Source organism: Meriones unguiculatus, chromosome 4 (genome assembly GCF_030254825.1).
Source record: "Meriones unguiculatus strain TT.TT164.6M chromosome 4, Bangor_MerUng_6.1, whole genome shotgun sequence".
NCBI classification, from domain to species: Eukaryota; Metazoa; Chordata; class Mammalia; order Rodentia; family Muridae; genus Meriones; species Meriones unguiculatus.
This window is the reverse complement of record NC_083352.1, coordinates 10,783,863-10,800,843: the sequence shown is the minus strand read 5'-3', so window position 1 is coordinate 10,800,843 and position 16,981 is coordinate 10,783,863. Positions and strand designations below refer to the sequence as shown.

Genomic DNA, 16,981 nt, shown 5'->3' with positions numbered 1-16,981 from the left:
ACAGGAAGACAGATGCTGTCTCTTCATTACGCTGTGAGTTTCACTCTTCAGACGTGAGGGTCGTGTCCCCTGCAGCATATTTCCAGAGTGATGTCTTGGCTGACTGTGGAATAGCACCCCAATGAATCTTTACTCAACAGGCAACATTTTAAAATGTCTTAAACCATGTTTCTCTCCTAATGCATGTTTATTGCAGGTATTCTTAAAAGCTAAAACAGAACAAGCAGTGAGGAAAGCTGTCTTTTTCCCTAGAGGCAGCTGCTATTAACAAATATACACCAATAAAATTCATAAGCATATGAATATACTTTGCTTTAAGACATTTTAACATACCCTGTCTAAATACTAACCTAGCAATGTGAGGGGTTTTGGGTGCTGTTTTATGTTCTATCCAGATTTGTAGTGACAATGTGGTGTCTCTGAGCACAACTTCTCTCTCATGATACTGGTGACTCTGTCTAGTGCAGCCAAGCAGTGATGGACCCACTTATTTCTGTACAAGTACACAGTGAATTTCCTGCTTATGAACCCCATTGTAAAAGAGCCTTTGTAAAACACACATGATGGTGGTGGACTGATGTATTTCTTCAGACTTATCTCTCTAAGACACTTCTCTCCTTCCCCCCAATATCAATCTGAATTACTCACACCCACCCCACTTGTCATTAGCCTTGTTTGTTTATTTTCTCCAGTTAGAAAATCACAACTTAGGATGGTTTTTAACTGTATTGTATGTGCAGAACGTGATACATCCTTCCTGTTTTAATTCACATTTTAGATTAGAAATGGGTCTGAACCTTATCCGTTCCTTTGATCACTGGCTGTGTGGTTCTCTTTTGGCAAACTGGCCAGCTAACTTCCTTTTCCTTCATCATCAATGTCCTCTGCCTTCTCTGTGTGTGTTAGCTCTTTTTCTGTTCATGTTCTCCCGCATTTCACCAGGTCGTCATGAAACACAGAACACACATTTTCCAAGGTTTTCTGTTAATTTCCTCATGATCTTATCTATTACCTCTCTTCTTTTTCTTTCTAAAAGGCCCTGAAAATGGAAATGGAACTTCTCTTTTGGCCTTTTATAGTTGATCTCTCTCTCTCTGTGTGTCTGAATTACTCACACCCACCCCACTTGTCATTAGCCTTGTTTGTTTATTTTCTCCAGTTAGAAAATCACAACTTAGGATTTTGTGTGTGTGTGTGTGTTGTCTGTATGATTTTATGTGCATATGTATGTGTCCCTATGTATGTATTATATGTGTATTTCTGTGTCTGTCTTATATGTGTGTATTTATATGCTTTGTATGTTTGTGTTATATGTATGTTATATGTGTGTGTGTATGTCTCTGTGTGTACTATAGATGTGTTTCTGTTTTTTGTATGCTTTGTGTGTGTGTTTGGGGTATTATATATGTATGCACGTGTGTGCTGCATGTATATATGCGTGTGTCTGTGTTTTTATGTGTGTATGTGGGTGGATGGGTCTACGTGTGTGTATGTGTGTTTGTGTACCCATGCATGTGGGTACATGTGGAGTTGTGAAATCAATGTCAGGTGTTTCCTTTAACCATCTTAATTTTTGAGGCTGAGTCCCTCTCTTAGTTTGGATCTTAGTGGTTTGGCTAGGCAGGTGCATCTCCATTCTCCCACACCATCACTGGGGTCATTACAGTCGTCCATGCACAGCTTTATGTAGGAGTACTGGGGGGGCAAACATGGGTCCTCATCCTTGGAACTGTGCATTTTATCCAGGAGCCTTCTCTTCAGCAAATACAGCTGAGTCTCAAGGGATGAAATTTCTGTTCTGACTTTATAATTGGAATAGTAGGCCCTATCCCTCAAAGCCCTCCAGTTTTGCATTGTTTAGTCTATTTTCTTACGGTCCAAATTCTCTAAAAGAGCTCTAAAAATAATCATTTATCTTCAGTTGGCACACACTATTTGATGGCTGGAGCTGCCCTTGACCTCAGGATTGTCTCACTGAATGGCATGAGTGTTCCAGCGTTTTGTGGAGAGACACTGGTTGTCTCACTAGAGCGGAGTGCTGCGCACAAGCTAGGTGGAGTGTGAGCTGACCTGTGAGATGGGCTTGTGTGTGTGTGTGTGTGTGTGTGTGTGAATGGAGCTGTGTGTGGAGGCTACTTCATGCACACAATTGGAAGGAACTTCTAGAATCCATGAACTGCATCTTCTAAACTCTAATTGTGTATAAAAGGTTTTATGAGCTCTCTAGTTAAAGACTAATGAACCTAACATGAAGAATTCCCAGCCCTGAGAAAAGAAACATGCCAAAATGGTGCTATGTAACACCCTACTCAGCATTAGCACCCTCATTTGGTGGAGCTCCTGGGACCAACCGGAAGAACCAGCTTCCTCTTTGTGTCCTTTAAGTCAATATTTGAATCATCCTCTCAGCACCCCTCTGTGACAGTGCCCCAAATCTGTCCCTTTTCATCTTCCAAGCCCTGCATGGAATGGAATCTTCTTGGCTCTTAGGCACTCCCTCCACCCTCCACATCAGTAAGGCTGCCCTATCAGGTTGGGGTTCTTATGCCAGATTCTGTGAGCATACATCAGGAGTGCTGCGGAAGACTCACAATGAGGGCCATGAAGAGACCATGTGATGATGACCACAGCATTAGGAAGACAGACCTTCATACCAGCAGACACGGGGCTTCACATTCTGTTACCATGCCTCATATAAACAGAGTGTCCTCCAGTGGTATTTAGAGTTTGCATTGACCAGACTGAATTTATCGTGCAAACATGATGATTTCATTGTATTTTCTTTCTTGAAAGTTTGAGTTTTAAGGGAATGTTAATTTACGAAATTTCTCCCGATGATATGAAATCTGGGATTTAATTAGAATGATATTTTTAAGCAACTTGGGCACAAACCTCAGGATTTGCCTAGAGAACCATGAAATTGATGACAGCATCAGCAACTTAAATATGGGAACTGATAAAATTTCAGTGTTTGAACAACACCCATGTAGTACAAGATTTAACAGAAACATTATTTAGTACATGGAGTAATACTAGATTCTAGGGATCTAGTATTCTAGGAACAAAATTATCACAGCTGATAATAATACTACTCAACTGGTGTAAATGGATTGCAGGCAAGTGCATTGGTGACTGCAAGGCTAATTCAGCCCTTACCATGTGGAGTTCTTTGTTTTAACAATAACATCCAATCCCTATGATCAAACATTCTCTCTAGGGGCAAGTGTTGCAACTCGGCTCCTGTCATGGCCACCCCTAAATATTATAAAAATGTCCATTGTTTGCTTTGCTGTTTGGATCTAGTGGGGTGAGAGCCTCCACCCCACATGGTGGGAATTTAAAATGTGATGTAGTCACTTGCCAAATAGCTGTTTCCTAAGTGTTGAAGGAATTGTCCTGGGTGTTAGACATGAAGAAAGACTGAAAGACTAATCATTATATCACTTGAAGCTTGTGTTCTAGAATGTTCAGGGACTTTTGTTTGTTTGTTTGTTTGTTTGTTTTTTAATTTATTTTTATTAATTACAGTTTATTTACTCTGTATCCCATTTGTGGCTCCCTCCTTCCTCCCCTCTCAAACCCATTCTGCCTTCCTCTTCTCCTCCCACGCCTCTATCCCAGTCCACTGATAGGGGAGGTCCTCGTCCTATCAGTGAGACCTAGTCTATCAGGTCTCATCAGGAGTGAATGGATTGTGTTCCACTGTGGCCTGATAAGGCTGCACCCCCCTGAAGGGGAGGTGATCAAAGAGCAGGCCAATCAGTTAATGTCAGAGGCAGTCCCTTTCCCCATTACTATGGAACCCACTTGGACACTGAACTACCATGGGCTACATCTGTGCAGGGGTTCTAGGTTATCTCCATGAGTGATCCTTGAAAATTGATGAGAAATGACAGCAGAATTGGGATAATGTGGTGACATTCACGAAGGGTTTCATACCAAGTTTTGTGTGTGAGTACATACATGTAGGTAGATGGATGCATATGCCTATGTACAAGATGTGAAGGGTTAAGTAGACTGTTCAATTCATTTGAGTAAAATTTGAGTTATTTAATGACATTTAATCATATAAAACACAGCTGAGGATGTAGGCTCTTGGCTGTACTCCTTACATTGGGAGGCATGAGAATCATGGTGGTTTCAAGACCAGCCTAAGCTAGTGTGAGTTCCAGGATAGCCTGGACTGTAGAGGAGACCCTCTCTCAAAATAAATAAGAGGTAAATAGGTCGGTAGATAACTAAATAGATGATAGGTAGAGAGATAGCTAGCTAGATAGATAGATACTTAAAATTTTTATCTAGAAGTGGGATGAGGTATAATCTAAAATTACCAAGGATCACATGAAAAGGTATAGATTTTGTAGGGTCTATTAACTTGTCTCTGTAGGCAAACTCTGTCTTTGAGGGAAGCTCTGACAATTGAACCCTTTCTAGAAAGAATTACCCTCCTGTGTATGGCATTCTGGATCTCTGTTCTAATTGTTCCCCTGTGCCTTTGTTCTGTGACAGCTGCTTGTGGTGGAAATCTGACGGGTCCTGCTGGAGTGATTTTATCCCCTAACTACCCACAGCCATACCCTCCCGGAAAGGAGTGTGACTGGAGAATTAAGGTGAACCCGGACTTTGTCATTGCCTTGATATTCAAAAGGTATGACTGGTGCAGACTAGCTATTTTTAGTAGGATTTTAATGCCATGCCCCATTTGCTGCATTTGTCCCCTCAGCGTGTCTCATTTTACTCGTAGTTAGCCATCAGCTTAGTGTCTGGTGGATATCCAGTCAGGATGGGTGGCAGAAATGGAGAGGCATTTGATGGACAGCGCTCTGCATGGAAGGCACACATCCTTTCACTGGCTGCCTGGCCCATGGTGTGTTCTGTGCAGAATATCAGACCAGTGGTGAAAAAAAAAAAAAAAAAAAAAGTGCTGTGGAGATGCTTGAGGGCATACTTCCTCAACATCCTGTTTGTTGTGGTCTGTGAAGGCTGGTTCTCTTTCCCACAGCTAGCTCTGTCTGGCAGTCCACGGGCAATGCTATTGTTACTATCATTTAAACTGTTGGGATGAAGTACAGATGACAACAGAAGAGTCTCCAGACTTTGCATGATCTAATGTTTGAACTCTTAAACATCAGTGTCTAAGAAACGGTCATTTACCTCTGGTACACAAGACGATAAAAATTCAGTACTGTAGAGAGCTGCGGAATGCTATGCCTTAAAGATGGAGCTGGTTTCCGCCTTCCACCTTCCCGACGGTGAGTGCTCTCTGTCACGAACAACTCCACATTTGGCTAAGGCCGAGGATCTGGCTTGCTTCCATGTATGTGGACCTATCTGCATTGCCCCCGTGGCACGCCTGGGTTGGCTACCCAGAGGCTATTTAAGCTGTGGGCTGGCTTTCCCCGGGGTCCGAGGATTGTTCAATGTTCCTGAATAAACTGCATTGGAAAAAAAAAAAATTCAGTACTGTAAGGATTTACTAAAGTCAGTTCCATTGTAAACATGGCTTTAATGTGGCATGCCCACTGCCTCCTTGTGTCTGGAGGCTTGAGCATCAGCTGGCGGTGCTGTTTGGAGGAAGTTTGGAGCCTGATGAACATGGGGCCTCATCCATAGGCATATATTCATACAGGTGGGGCTAGGGAGTTATAGCATAGCCCTGCTTCCAGCTAGGCTGTTCCCAGGCCACCAAGATACAGGCAAGCCAGACTGTAACCTCTGGCCTACATGGATGGATCAGTAAGCAGTCATGCCATTGGGAATGAACTAGCTACTGAACTAGAAGCCAAAAATAAAACATTTCTTCCTTTGGTTGCTTTATCAGCCAGTTGTTCACAGTGATGGAAAATAGTTTATACAATAATATATTATCACATTAGTATTTACTATATGGTAATTCAATTTTAGTGACTACTGAGATCTTATCTAATAATATGCCTTTTTTGAAATATAAATGAATGTGATGTTCTGAAAGGTAAATGTCTGAACTGTAAAGGTCTTGCTAACTAGCATCATGCCATAACCCATCAGAAGAAAGGAGCCTAGCTATTCAATTTCATTCTCAGGGGACAGGTTTTCTTGCCTAAGAATCTGAGCCCATAATCAGTCCCCCAAGGGTGCTAGCCTCCCTTGCTGTCTCTGATTCAGTGTAACTAATGGGTCTGAGGTTCCTTAAGTTTGTCAGTTAGCAGGGCACCTTCTCCTAAAAGTGCTTCTATCGATGATCAAAAGAACAAATGCTCTCAGGACACTCGGCCAACAGGCAGAGTGAGTGAGCCTGCGTGGGTGGACACAGCCATGTGATTGTTCATTGCACAGTTTGGTGGTCCTTCCTTGAAACCTGGATATCCCTCTGACTCCCGGAGCTAAAGAGTGAAGTGACTATTGGAAGCAAACCAATCCTCATTACTTAGTTTCATATTTCCCCTGTAGCACTGACCAATAATCAAACCTACCAAGAAACAGACCATTTGATAATAAATGAGGACATTTATTGCAGGACATTTCCTCACTGTGTTTTACACACCTCTCTGAAAGATGTACAACACAGATAATCCCTAAACTCATGGGTTCTGTGAAGCATTAGCATGTCCCCTATCTGTTTAGCTTTATATTCTTGGAGCTTCTTTGAGCTGGAAGTATGTGTGTTAAGATGAGAATCATCCTGTGACTGGCATCCCAGGATTCATGTGGTTGAGGGTAAGTGCTGGAATGCTGTGAAGGGAGGGACAAGAAAGCTCAAACAGGAGGAATCCAAGATACATTGCTGAGGATCCCACGTGTGGACATCAGCCGGACACTGTTCAGAGGACTCTGTTAGAGTCACGTGGCACATGGAGCTCTCTCGGAAGACTGAACTCTGATGTGCTCTTGTGGGTGGAATGGGAGTCTGACACTAGAAAATTTGGAGGAGAGTATTCTAGGAGCAAAAGCAAATATATGTTGGTTTTGGTGGCTGTGAAGAACAGTGTTTATCACTGTTCCCGGGGACTGTATGGTAATGTTGATTCATAGGGACTCAAACCCCCTACATAGACTGGCTTAGACCTGGAGAAGTTACTCAGGCTGATGGTATATACTTCTATTGTAACTAGAAATAAGGATGATTGTTACAAAGGAAACTGGGATTCAATATAAATTAAGCACAAGGATTCTTTGCCCAAACTATTGCATATTTAAAAAGAGGTTCAGCGCAGAGCGGATTTTTTTTTCTTTCCCATGTCTGTGTTTCAGTGTTCAGTAGTTAATTAGGATCAAAATCAGCCTTGCAAGCAATTGGAGATGGTACAGGATCAGATTCTAGAATTACCCATGGAAGTTACCATGATTAAATTTATTCTCCCTATAAAATCCTACACAGCATGTGTGATTATACCAAATCTCCAAGACTTGTAATCTTCCTTTTTCAGGTCTGACATCAGCAAACTTGCAAGTAAAATTTAAATCTACAGATTTATAAATCTGCAAATAGATTTTTAAAAACAGCAGTGATATCCCTGTGACCCTTGAGAGCAGATAACTTGAGTCTTAACATGGGCTGGATGATGATGTCAGAAAAGAAAGAGGGGGACAGAGAAGTTCAGAATTTGGGAAGGAGGCAAAGAGTGAAGGAATAGCAGAAAGATTGGTTGGAATCTTCAACATGGTGACATGATAGGAAATGCTTGTGCTCTGCCCATGCAGGAATCATAAACATTAGCTCCCTTACCTAAGGAAACAAAGATCATTAGTGTTTACTGTAAAAGTAAACCATTGAGGGGATTTAAACTTTTAACTTTTATAATAGCAGTACCAAGTATGTCCATTTTAAAGATTCAGCAGGAAAATGTCTCTTTTGAGCCTGGCTTCTTTCACGTTGTCTATCTTCAGCAAGTTCATGGGGACAGGGAGGGGTGCTATACCCATGGTACTATTATTTGTTTTCTTTTCACTCTAGGGCTGTCTACTATTAAAGATGATGGCCATTATGCAAAACACTGACAGTGCTTATTACAAATGATACTTGTAATTTAGCATGGTGATTAGTGTTGTGTTTAATTATGATTATAGTAATCATTTAAATTATTATACAAAAGCAAACTAAACTGTATGCATTCCCAAAAGCTTAACTCTAAGATATGAGGTGAGTGTGTGTTGGGGACATTGGTGACACTCTCTTTCCTTATAGTTTTAGCATGGAGCCAAGTTATGACTTCCTGCATATCTACGAAGGGGAGGACTCCAACAGTCCACTGATCGGAAGCTTCCAGGGCTCTCAAGCCCCAGAGAGGATCGAGAGCAGTGGGAACAGCCTCTTCCTTGCATTCAGGAGTGATGCTTCTGTTGGCCTGTCAGGGTTTGCCATTGAATTCAAAGGTGTGTGATGAGAAGGATTGGAGGAGGGGCGGAGATTAACTTGCATCAGGGGCTGCTTCTGCTGTCAGAATGTCTTGAAGAGATTTTGTTTCTCAAACACACGTGTTTCTGATCTGCATGCATGAGTGGCGTACATGTGCATGTACGTGTATTTGTGTGTATGTGTGTGTTTGTGTGTGTGATCTCTCTGAAGAAGACAGCCCCACCTTTTATGTGCTAAAATGTATTTCTATTTCTGATGGAAAAGGAGACAATGTGGGTGGAAAAGATGCTTTTATCCAAGTGCACCATCATCCAAGGATAGATCATGGTACATGCAAAAGCTGATTTGATGAAATTTAATTATCCTTTGATATATGCTAGCATTTTCACATCTGTTTTCTTAGGATGCCCAGGATTAAATTCGTTGAGATAGTTTTGCCTCAGTCTTTCCCATTGAGATACTATCCATCACCCCTTCTGTCTTCCTTACTAACAGACACAGTCTAGACAAGAAGCTCTGGCTGAGGAAGATGCTCATGTCCCAGATACTCCGTCATAGCCCACAGGTGCTATGGGGGCTATTGAAATCCACGGAAAACAGCAAAACCACACTAAAGAACACCCCACTCTGAGCACTTTGACATAGAGTCCATGAAAACAAATACCATTCTGCAATGTGAATTCATGTGTGATTGAAGGAAGGGAGAGATTAAGGCACTGCAATAATTAGATAGAATTTAGCCTAATAGTATCAATAGTAACAAAGATTTAGGTAAAAATAATTAGGTAAATAAATAAATTTATTGAAACCATTATTTAATTTGTAGTGAAAATTATAAAATAAAATTAAGGTAAATTTTTTTCTTAGTCACCATTTTAATGCATTTGCATTGCTTTATATGGCTCTAGGTTTGGAAAAAATTTCTTTAAATCTCAAAATCCATAAATATAAGGGTCTTTTTTAAAGTACATGGTAAAAATCATACCATTGAGCCTGTGCCTTTGGAGTAGAAATAGACATGTTTGTAAGAGATGAGAATGGTCCTTACACATATGCACCTCCTCAGATAACATGTGTTATGAAGACTGTACACACTCCTCACCAAGCCTCTTCCTGTTCTGTGATAACTACAGCCCAAACAGCTCATCAAGCTATTATTCGCTAAATGCAAGGTATATGAAATTACAATATAAGTGACCAGTGGCAAGGACATCCTCTCTCCCTTTGGGTTCATTGGTTCCTGTCATCCTTTAATTTAGTATTTGTAGTTCTGAATGTTTGAAACATTTTCTTGAGCAGTCAGTGGGAAAGACTACCCAGGGGCTGACAGGGCTAGAATCACTGCACTGTCAAGAGTAAGCAAGCAATCTCAGGAGGAGTGCAGTAGACTGCCCAGACTGTTGCTAATGTGATGGGCCAGGAGGGTCGCAGGGCAAACACAGCATGCAGCCACCCCAGAGGCCCTACATGTATCAATTTGCTATTCAGAGCAGGAATTTACAAGGGTGTTTCTAAGTGGAATGGACAAGAACAACAGAAAACTACACACAGCTATGAAGCCATATAATTAGAAAACACAGAAAAATGTAAGCAGAAACAGGACTGTGATTTATCACTGAGCACCCAGAACTGACAATCAGTAAATAGAACCAAAAGATTAGATGCAGTCATTTGGAAGCAAACTGGCTAACCAACTCTCAATAAGTGGCATGAAGAAGAGAGCTGTGTAAGCCATGTCTTACCAAGCTATACATGGGCTGAAAGGGATTTATAGTGAAAGATAATTGGAAAGAAAAGCAAAGTCATGGGTCTACACTGATATCACAGGAAACACTACACTGATTGATATCACACTAAAACAGATTTTTAGTGAGGCAAGAATGATGCTTGCAAAGAAATCTCTGCTTACCCATATCTTGAATGACTTAATGAACAATGAAATTGGGGCAACTTTGATGTACATGAGCAAACAAGGAAAATATATTATTTATTTATTTATTTATTTATTTATTGCTCTTTATTTGTTTAAATTGTTAGTGGTCTATGTGGGATTCCAGACCACTATAAAGAATTATGAGAATATCTACTACTGTTTGAAACATCCAAATAGGTTTTCAATGAGGTGATTAGAGACACTGATCTTTGCCTATCAACTGCTTGCTTGCTGAGGGACCCCTGATAGCAGGGAAAGGTTTTCAGATAAATCAATGTTGTTGACCAAAATATATAACCATGAATTGCTTTCTTAAATTTAATAAGTTATCGCATAACAGGCTCAGTGTCTGCTGTGCATATTCAGCTATAGTATATTGGATAGTCTGGGAGAATGTTTACCAGGGAGAACTCCCTTTGCTGATGTTCATCCACAGAGTGCTAAAAAAGAATCTAGCTGAAAATACTGAAAACTACTGAGTAAAGCAGTGAGGCAGGCCTCTTGTGCTTCCCCTAGGACTCTCCAAGATGCAATATTTGTTTGATATTTTCTTTCCCAGTAGCTACATGCCATTCATGCCCTTAGGGTATCTCTGAAAACACTCCATTCTCTCTCTCTCTCTTGATCACATGACCATCTGCGTAGCACTCTTTCTCCTGAGGCGAATTCGTGCAATTGCTAGATTAAATGATGAACAACATGCTGGCCATGACCAGGAAGAAGTAAAAGTAACATCACCAATCTCGATCCCAGACCAAAATACAAAGTAGGATTCAGTATAGCACCTGTATGTAGCAAAGCTCCTTGCGGGTATGATTGACGCTTGATATTCTGTAGCAAATAAAAGAATTAGCTTTGTCGTGGAGACAGTTTTCAAACCCAAAGTATATGCTTTGAAGTTATCCCAGAACCTAAACTCCTTATCGCCTGTTCCTCCTACACTGAGCAGAGACCTCTGACTCCTGTAACACCCAATGGGAAGGATTTGAAGTTCAGCATCACTGGGCCTTCTCATGGGGAAGTGAAAAAAGAAATATGTTTAACAAACAAAGCACAATGCAAGTCTAAATTTTCACAGAACACATGGTTACTTGCTCATTGATTTGTTGATATTTTCAATGACCCATTAAAGCAGAAAGTGGAAAATACTAATGCATAACCACAAACTCTGATCAACCAGACAGATCTATATGGCACCAGCGCTGGGCTGTGCAGTCAGTGGATACAGGATCAGTGTACACTACTGTGCCCTTGTAAGTGTCCTGCCTTGGTGGACTTCAAACTGTCACCACTTACATTACAGAACGATGGTAACAAGTGGCATTGATCCAGCCCAGTCTAGAGCGTGCACTCCCTCAATGAGTCTCTGCAGTTACTGCAATTAAGATAAAATCCTGGGGCAACTGTCAACACCAGATGTAGTATTTGACACCTATCAATCATATGTCATCTTCCTGCTAAGTCTGACAGTCTTCAATGTACAATACCAGCCCCACACTCCATAATTCAGAGCACTTTCTGAGTTTTTAATGTGAGTCTGTCTGTGTCACCATGAGAAGGCACACTTGATTTGTCAGGGACTACAGTTTTCCTTTCACAAAGCCAAACTTTCAGTTTTTGAAAGCTGTGCAACAAGTTCCCATTGAGATGACTGAGGAGCAAGTTGAAAATGAACCTCAAATTTTCCTTAATCAGTTTTCAATTAGAACCTCAAACAATTTAGAAATTCAACAAGTTATAAAATGCACATTACCAAAACAACATCTTTGCTTACATGAAAATAATTTTATATTAGCCTGTAATAAAAATATCATTTTTTGAAAAGGATAAATATAATTTATTGGAAAAGAATTCTCTGCTGTGAACTAGAAAGCTAACTTGGTCATGAGCTGATGAGTGAGTATTTCTAAGCAGTTCTTTCCTGCTGGACACTGTGCTAGGCCCTAAGTGAAGTAAGCAAAGAAACAAAGAGAATGCTATGCATAGATGCAATAATGCTATGCATGTTCTTTCTTCTTCAGAGAAACCCCGAGAAGCTTGCTTTGACCCTGGGAACATAATGAATGGGACAAGGATTGGAACTGACTTCAAGCTGGGCTCCACAGTTACCTATCAATGTGATTCTGGCTACAAGATTGTGGACCCCTCATCCATTGAGTGTGTGACAGGGGCTGATGGGAAGCCCTCTTGGGACCGGGCACTGCCTGCCTGCCAAGGTACTTCTGACTCAGTTTCTTTTCCCACATCTTCCTGCTGTGGAAATTCTTACTTTAAATATAATCTCAACTGTCCAGGACCATAATCGCCAGCCAGGGCAGGAGTCACTCACTTCCATAGTTATTGCCGAGTCTCTGGGCCAGTCATTCATCACGTAGCTGTTCTCATTGTGTGATGAGATTCTCTAGGAGCTTTTTCAATAAAGAGATGAATATAGATGGCAGATAAGATAGATGATAGATAAATAAGATATGATAGATAAATAGGTAGAGAGAGACAGACAGACAGACAGATAGACAGATATGTAGGTTGGTGGGCTGGTAGATAGATGGACAGACAGGCAGACAGTTTGGTAGATAGCTGATACAGATAGGTGATAAATAGGGATGGAATAATTGCAAAATGAACTGCTTGGGTTTCATATGACTGAGCTAAAATAAAATAGGTTTCCATTCTTTATACTTATTTTTAGAAGATTGGTTCATAAGCTTTTGAAAAAGCAAACCATTTTCTGAAATAGCCAGTTTGAACTGAAATAGCTGAAGTGGAAACAGACAGTGACCTGCCTACACTGACGGCCCAAGTCACAGCATCTCACTGGAAACTTCCACTTTGGGACGGGTTTACTGAAATATCTTCCATCTAAAAGGGGAATTAACATTTCCATTTAAAAGGTGTAAAATGGTTGTCTTAGTTAGGGTTTCTATCTGTTGTACTAAAACACCCCTAACAAACTTGGGGAGGAAATGGTTAATTTCAGCTTAAAATGCTCAGGACGCACTTTGTCACTGATGGAAGTCAGGGCAGGAACCTGGAAGCAGGAGCTGAAACAAAGAGCATGGAGGAACTCAGCTCACTGCCTTGCTCAGCCTGCTCTGTTACACACCACATTGCCCAGACTATGACATTGCCCAGCGAGAGCTGAGCCCTCCCACATCAATCATTAATCAAGCAGATGCACTGCAGGCTTCCCCACAGGCCAGCTTGATTAAGCCATATTTTCAGCTGATGTCCCATCTCCCCAAATGAGTCTGGCTTGTATTATCCAGCCAGAACAATAGTTATGGTAAATGTTTTGGAACAAAACACTACTCTGAAATAAAATATCAGAAGTACTGATGTGGTGTGCTTAAGTTAGTTAGGCCTTCCTGGTTGGCCCTGAATGTGTTAAGCTGTCAGCTATATGAGCTGTTGTCCTGTGGTAAGAAGAGAGCCTGCCAAGTCACAGCAATACGGGACTGGGGACAGTGTCCCAGCAGTCATTAACTCCATCAACAAACCAGGAACAAGCGCCTTCCCGTTAGCATTACCATAGTCTACAGAGTTTATTAATCATGGAAAATGTTCTGTTTGTCCATTAGGACCTAATAGTGTGCTAATTAACACAGAGCATATTAAACATGCTATCTTTAATTTCTTTTTTTTTTTTACTGCTTAAAAATTGCCATATCAAGAATAAATGAACTGTAATAATGCAGTGAATGGGAATGAGGCCAGGAGGAAGGAGGGGAGAGGAAGGTGTGGGAAGGGGGCGGTTCCACTCAAAGCACCATGCATGATACATACGTGCATGTGCAGAACCCCTTAACTTAAACACTGAAGAATGAACCATATTTATAATAAAAAGAAGCAAGGACCTTAGAAAGAAACTGAAATTTCTCACATCCTAGAAGCAATTTTGATTTTAAATCAGTGGTAATGTCCCTAAGATAAAGAGCCATCAAGGGTACAGGACAACAGAAGGGGCCAGAGCCTGTGAAAAGCTCAGCCCTGGGCCTCAACCCTCAGCCACACAGCTGGACAGAAGAGCAGGAGCTAGCCCCTCCTGATATCACACACAAGGTGCCAGTGTTGGTGACTTAACTCAGCCTGAACAGGTGACTGGGGCTCAACTTGATGCCAGCATCATGATGCTTAAATAGAGCTTTGACTGTGTGACTTATAGGGATACGTGGTTTATCCAGAGAAGGAATACCAAAGTTATAATATTTTCTGGAGGAGAAAAAAGTCCATACAACCTCAAAGTATACACATCACACACAGGCATACATACACAAATGCATATACACACAAATGCATATATACACATACTCACATTCATACACACATGTAGATAAAGACACATATATACATATGCACATGTATACACACATACATGCATATATACACATATATGGATACGTATATGCATGCACACATGCATATATATATACACTCATACATGCAAACATATATACACATACATGTGTACACACATATGCATGGATGTACACATGTGTATACACAGGCATGCATATACATATATACATAAACACATGCATGAAGATACATCTGCATACACACATATACAATGCACATACATGCGCACATACTCCATGTTAAGTTCAATTTCTTCCCCCCTTCTTTCCTCCCTCACTTTCTGGTCATGACCCTTTAATCTTACCTTGTATATATAATCTTATATTTAACCTTATATGTATATATAACAGCCACATGAATGTATCCATGAAAGACAAAATTAAGACAAACAAAACTTTTAAAAGAGAAAGTTACTTCTTTTTGTTTTAAACACTGACAGGGTCTTGGTGTTCCTATCACTTAGATGAATCTGATGACTGGTATCAACAAGATGATTCTAGAAGCCTGTCCTTTTATCCAGTTAATTTATTATTGTTATTTTTAGTAGCAGTAGTAATATAGCTATTTTCATTATTATTTGAACATCTCTCAGATGGGTCCTGATAATAACGCCAGTCTTTATTTGAGTCCAAAGCTTTGTTCCTGTGGGTCTTTGGCCTGGTGCTCCTGTGGCCCTGGCTGACAACACCAGCTGTTGACATGCTGGTGTCTGTTACAAGCTGACCAGGCTGCACATGTTCAGATCTGTCTACTGGGCTCGCCTGTGTCCTGCAGATTCATCCTCACAGACACAGCTCACCGTTTCTTGGCTGCCTTTGTTTTTAGCTCCCTGTGGAGGCCAATACATGGGCTCGGAGGGGGTCGTCCTGTCACCCAACTATCCTCACAACTACACCGCCGGGCAGATCTGCATCTACTCCATCACCGTGCCCAAGGAATTCGGTAAGAAGTGTATTGTTCTTTCATTCATTGCCACACACTTTAGAGCCAATTTAGCTGTTTGATAAAATTAGGACAAAAGTGATTCCGGAGAAATAAGATTCGCTGAAGGAACAGATTTTCCAAACCCACCACACAGTGCTCCCTGATGCTCTTCTAGCAGACATGCTCATGTTTCCCTCTAGAATGCAGTTGCGTCTGACCATCAGCGTGGCCCATCCCGTGCTCCAGGAGCACTGGCTGCCTCTGCACAGCTGGCAGGTGGAGACTCTGAGGTGTGCAGGCAGAGAGGTTATACTTGCTTTGCACTCACAATATACTTTCTGCGATGCACTCTCTGGCTCCGGCCAGGAAGGCTGATGTTGTGTGGTTCTTCCCTGGGGGAAGCCAGACAATAGCCTTTACCCTCCTACAAGCTCTGTCTATTTTCCTCGATGGTCAACCAAAAAAAATAAACAACCAAACAACCAAAAAAACATAGAGCCACAGTTTTCCTTTACATGAAAGCAACAGTCACATACTCAGAAAAGGAACATATAAATTTTAAAGTGAGAATGAATGTACTTGGGATGAAATATTTTGAGATTTTAAATTGTGTGCATCTGTATATCTATGTGTATTTGTACTTGAGACCACTCCATTTTGAGGGGATCTGAAACATCTGGCCTCCACAAGCACCTGCAGTCATGTGCGCATAGCCACGCACACACACACTTAAAGAAAGAAAATAAATCTTAAAAAAAAAATAGGTCACTACAGATCAACAGTTTCTGTCTTTGAATCCAAAATGGCCCAGAGCTCCCTTCATGCAACATAAGTATGATTCCTCCCACTCCTGTTTCTCTGTTGAGCGAAGTATGTGTTCAGCTCTGGTTGTTCCAGGCCCTGATGATGAGGCTGTCTCAGGCCTTCACAGCTGTTCACCACTTCCAAGTACAGCCTAACCAGACTACCAATCCCACTATCATCTTCACAGTATTGCTACTCATGCATGCGAGAGGAATTCCCACTTTAACACACAGACACAAGGGCTTACACCCTCTCTGTTTAAGCTAGTTAATCTTCCACCTGAGACGTCACTGATGTGGGCCCAGTGGCCACACACCTCACTGGGGTTGACAGTTTCATGGCTTTCTTCTTTCAGCACATGAGTTGGGCCTATTTGCTCACCTGGGGAGAGAGTTTGGCTTAAGAATGCTGCTCAAGGGAAGGGCAAGAGGAGAGCTAAGAATGCTGCTTAGGGAAGATGCCATGGGCTTCCCTAGATGACCCGAGTGCCCCATCCTGCTGCTATCCCAGTTGCTGCCTCTGTGTTTGCTGCAGAGCCTGCTGCTCTGTCAGGTGTGACAACTACAAATCATGCTAACGAGTTCTTTATCACCCTTGTATTTTCCACTGTAAAGCGCATGTTACCAAAG

The 16,981-nt window shown here is 41.4% G+C and overlaps 1 protein-coding gene across 2 annotated transcripts in view; it reads left to right on the top strand.

The window, feature by feature from the left end:
• The window catches only part of Csmd1 (CUB and Sushi multiple domains 1), a 1,585,983-nt gene that overhangs the window by 1,386,172 nt on the left and 182,830 nt on the right, over positions 1-16,981 (top strand). For both annotated transcript variants that reach the window (XM_060381443.1, XM_060381442.1), the window contains exons 28-31: positions 4,510-4,648; positions 8,165-8,352; positions 12,290-12,484; positions 15,450-15,566. In XM_060381443.1, coding sequence (XP_060237426.1) covers positions 4,510-4,648; positions 8,165-8,352; positions 12,290-12,484; positions 15,450-15,566 — 639 coding nt within the window. The remainder of the gene's footprint in view (positions 1-4,509; positions 4,649-8,164; positions 8,353-12,289; positions 12,485-15,449; positions 15,567-16,981) is intronic.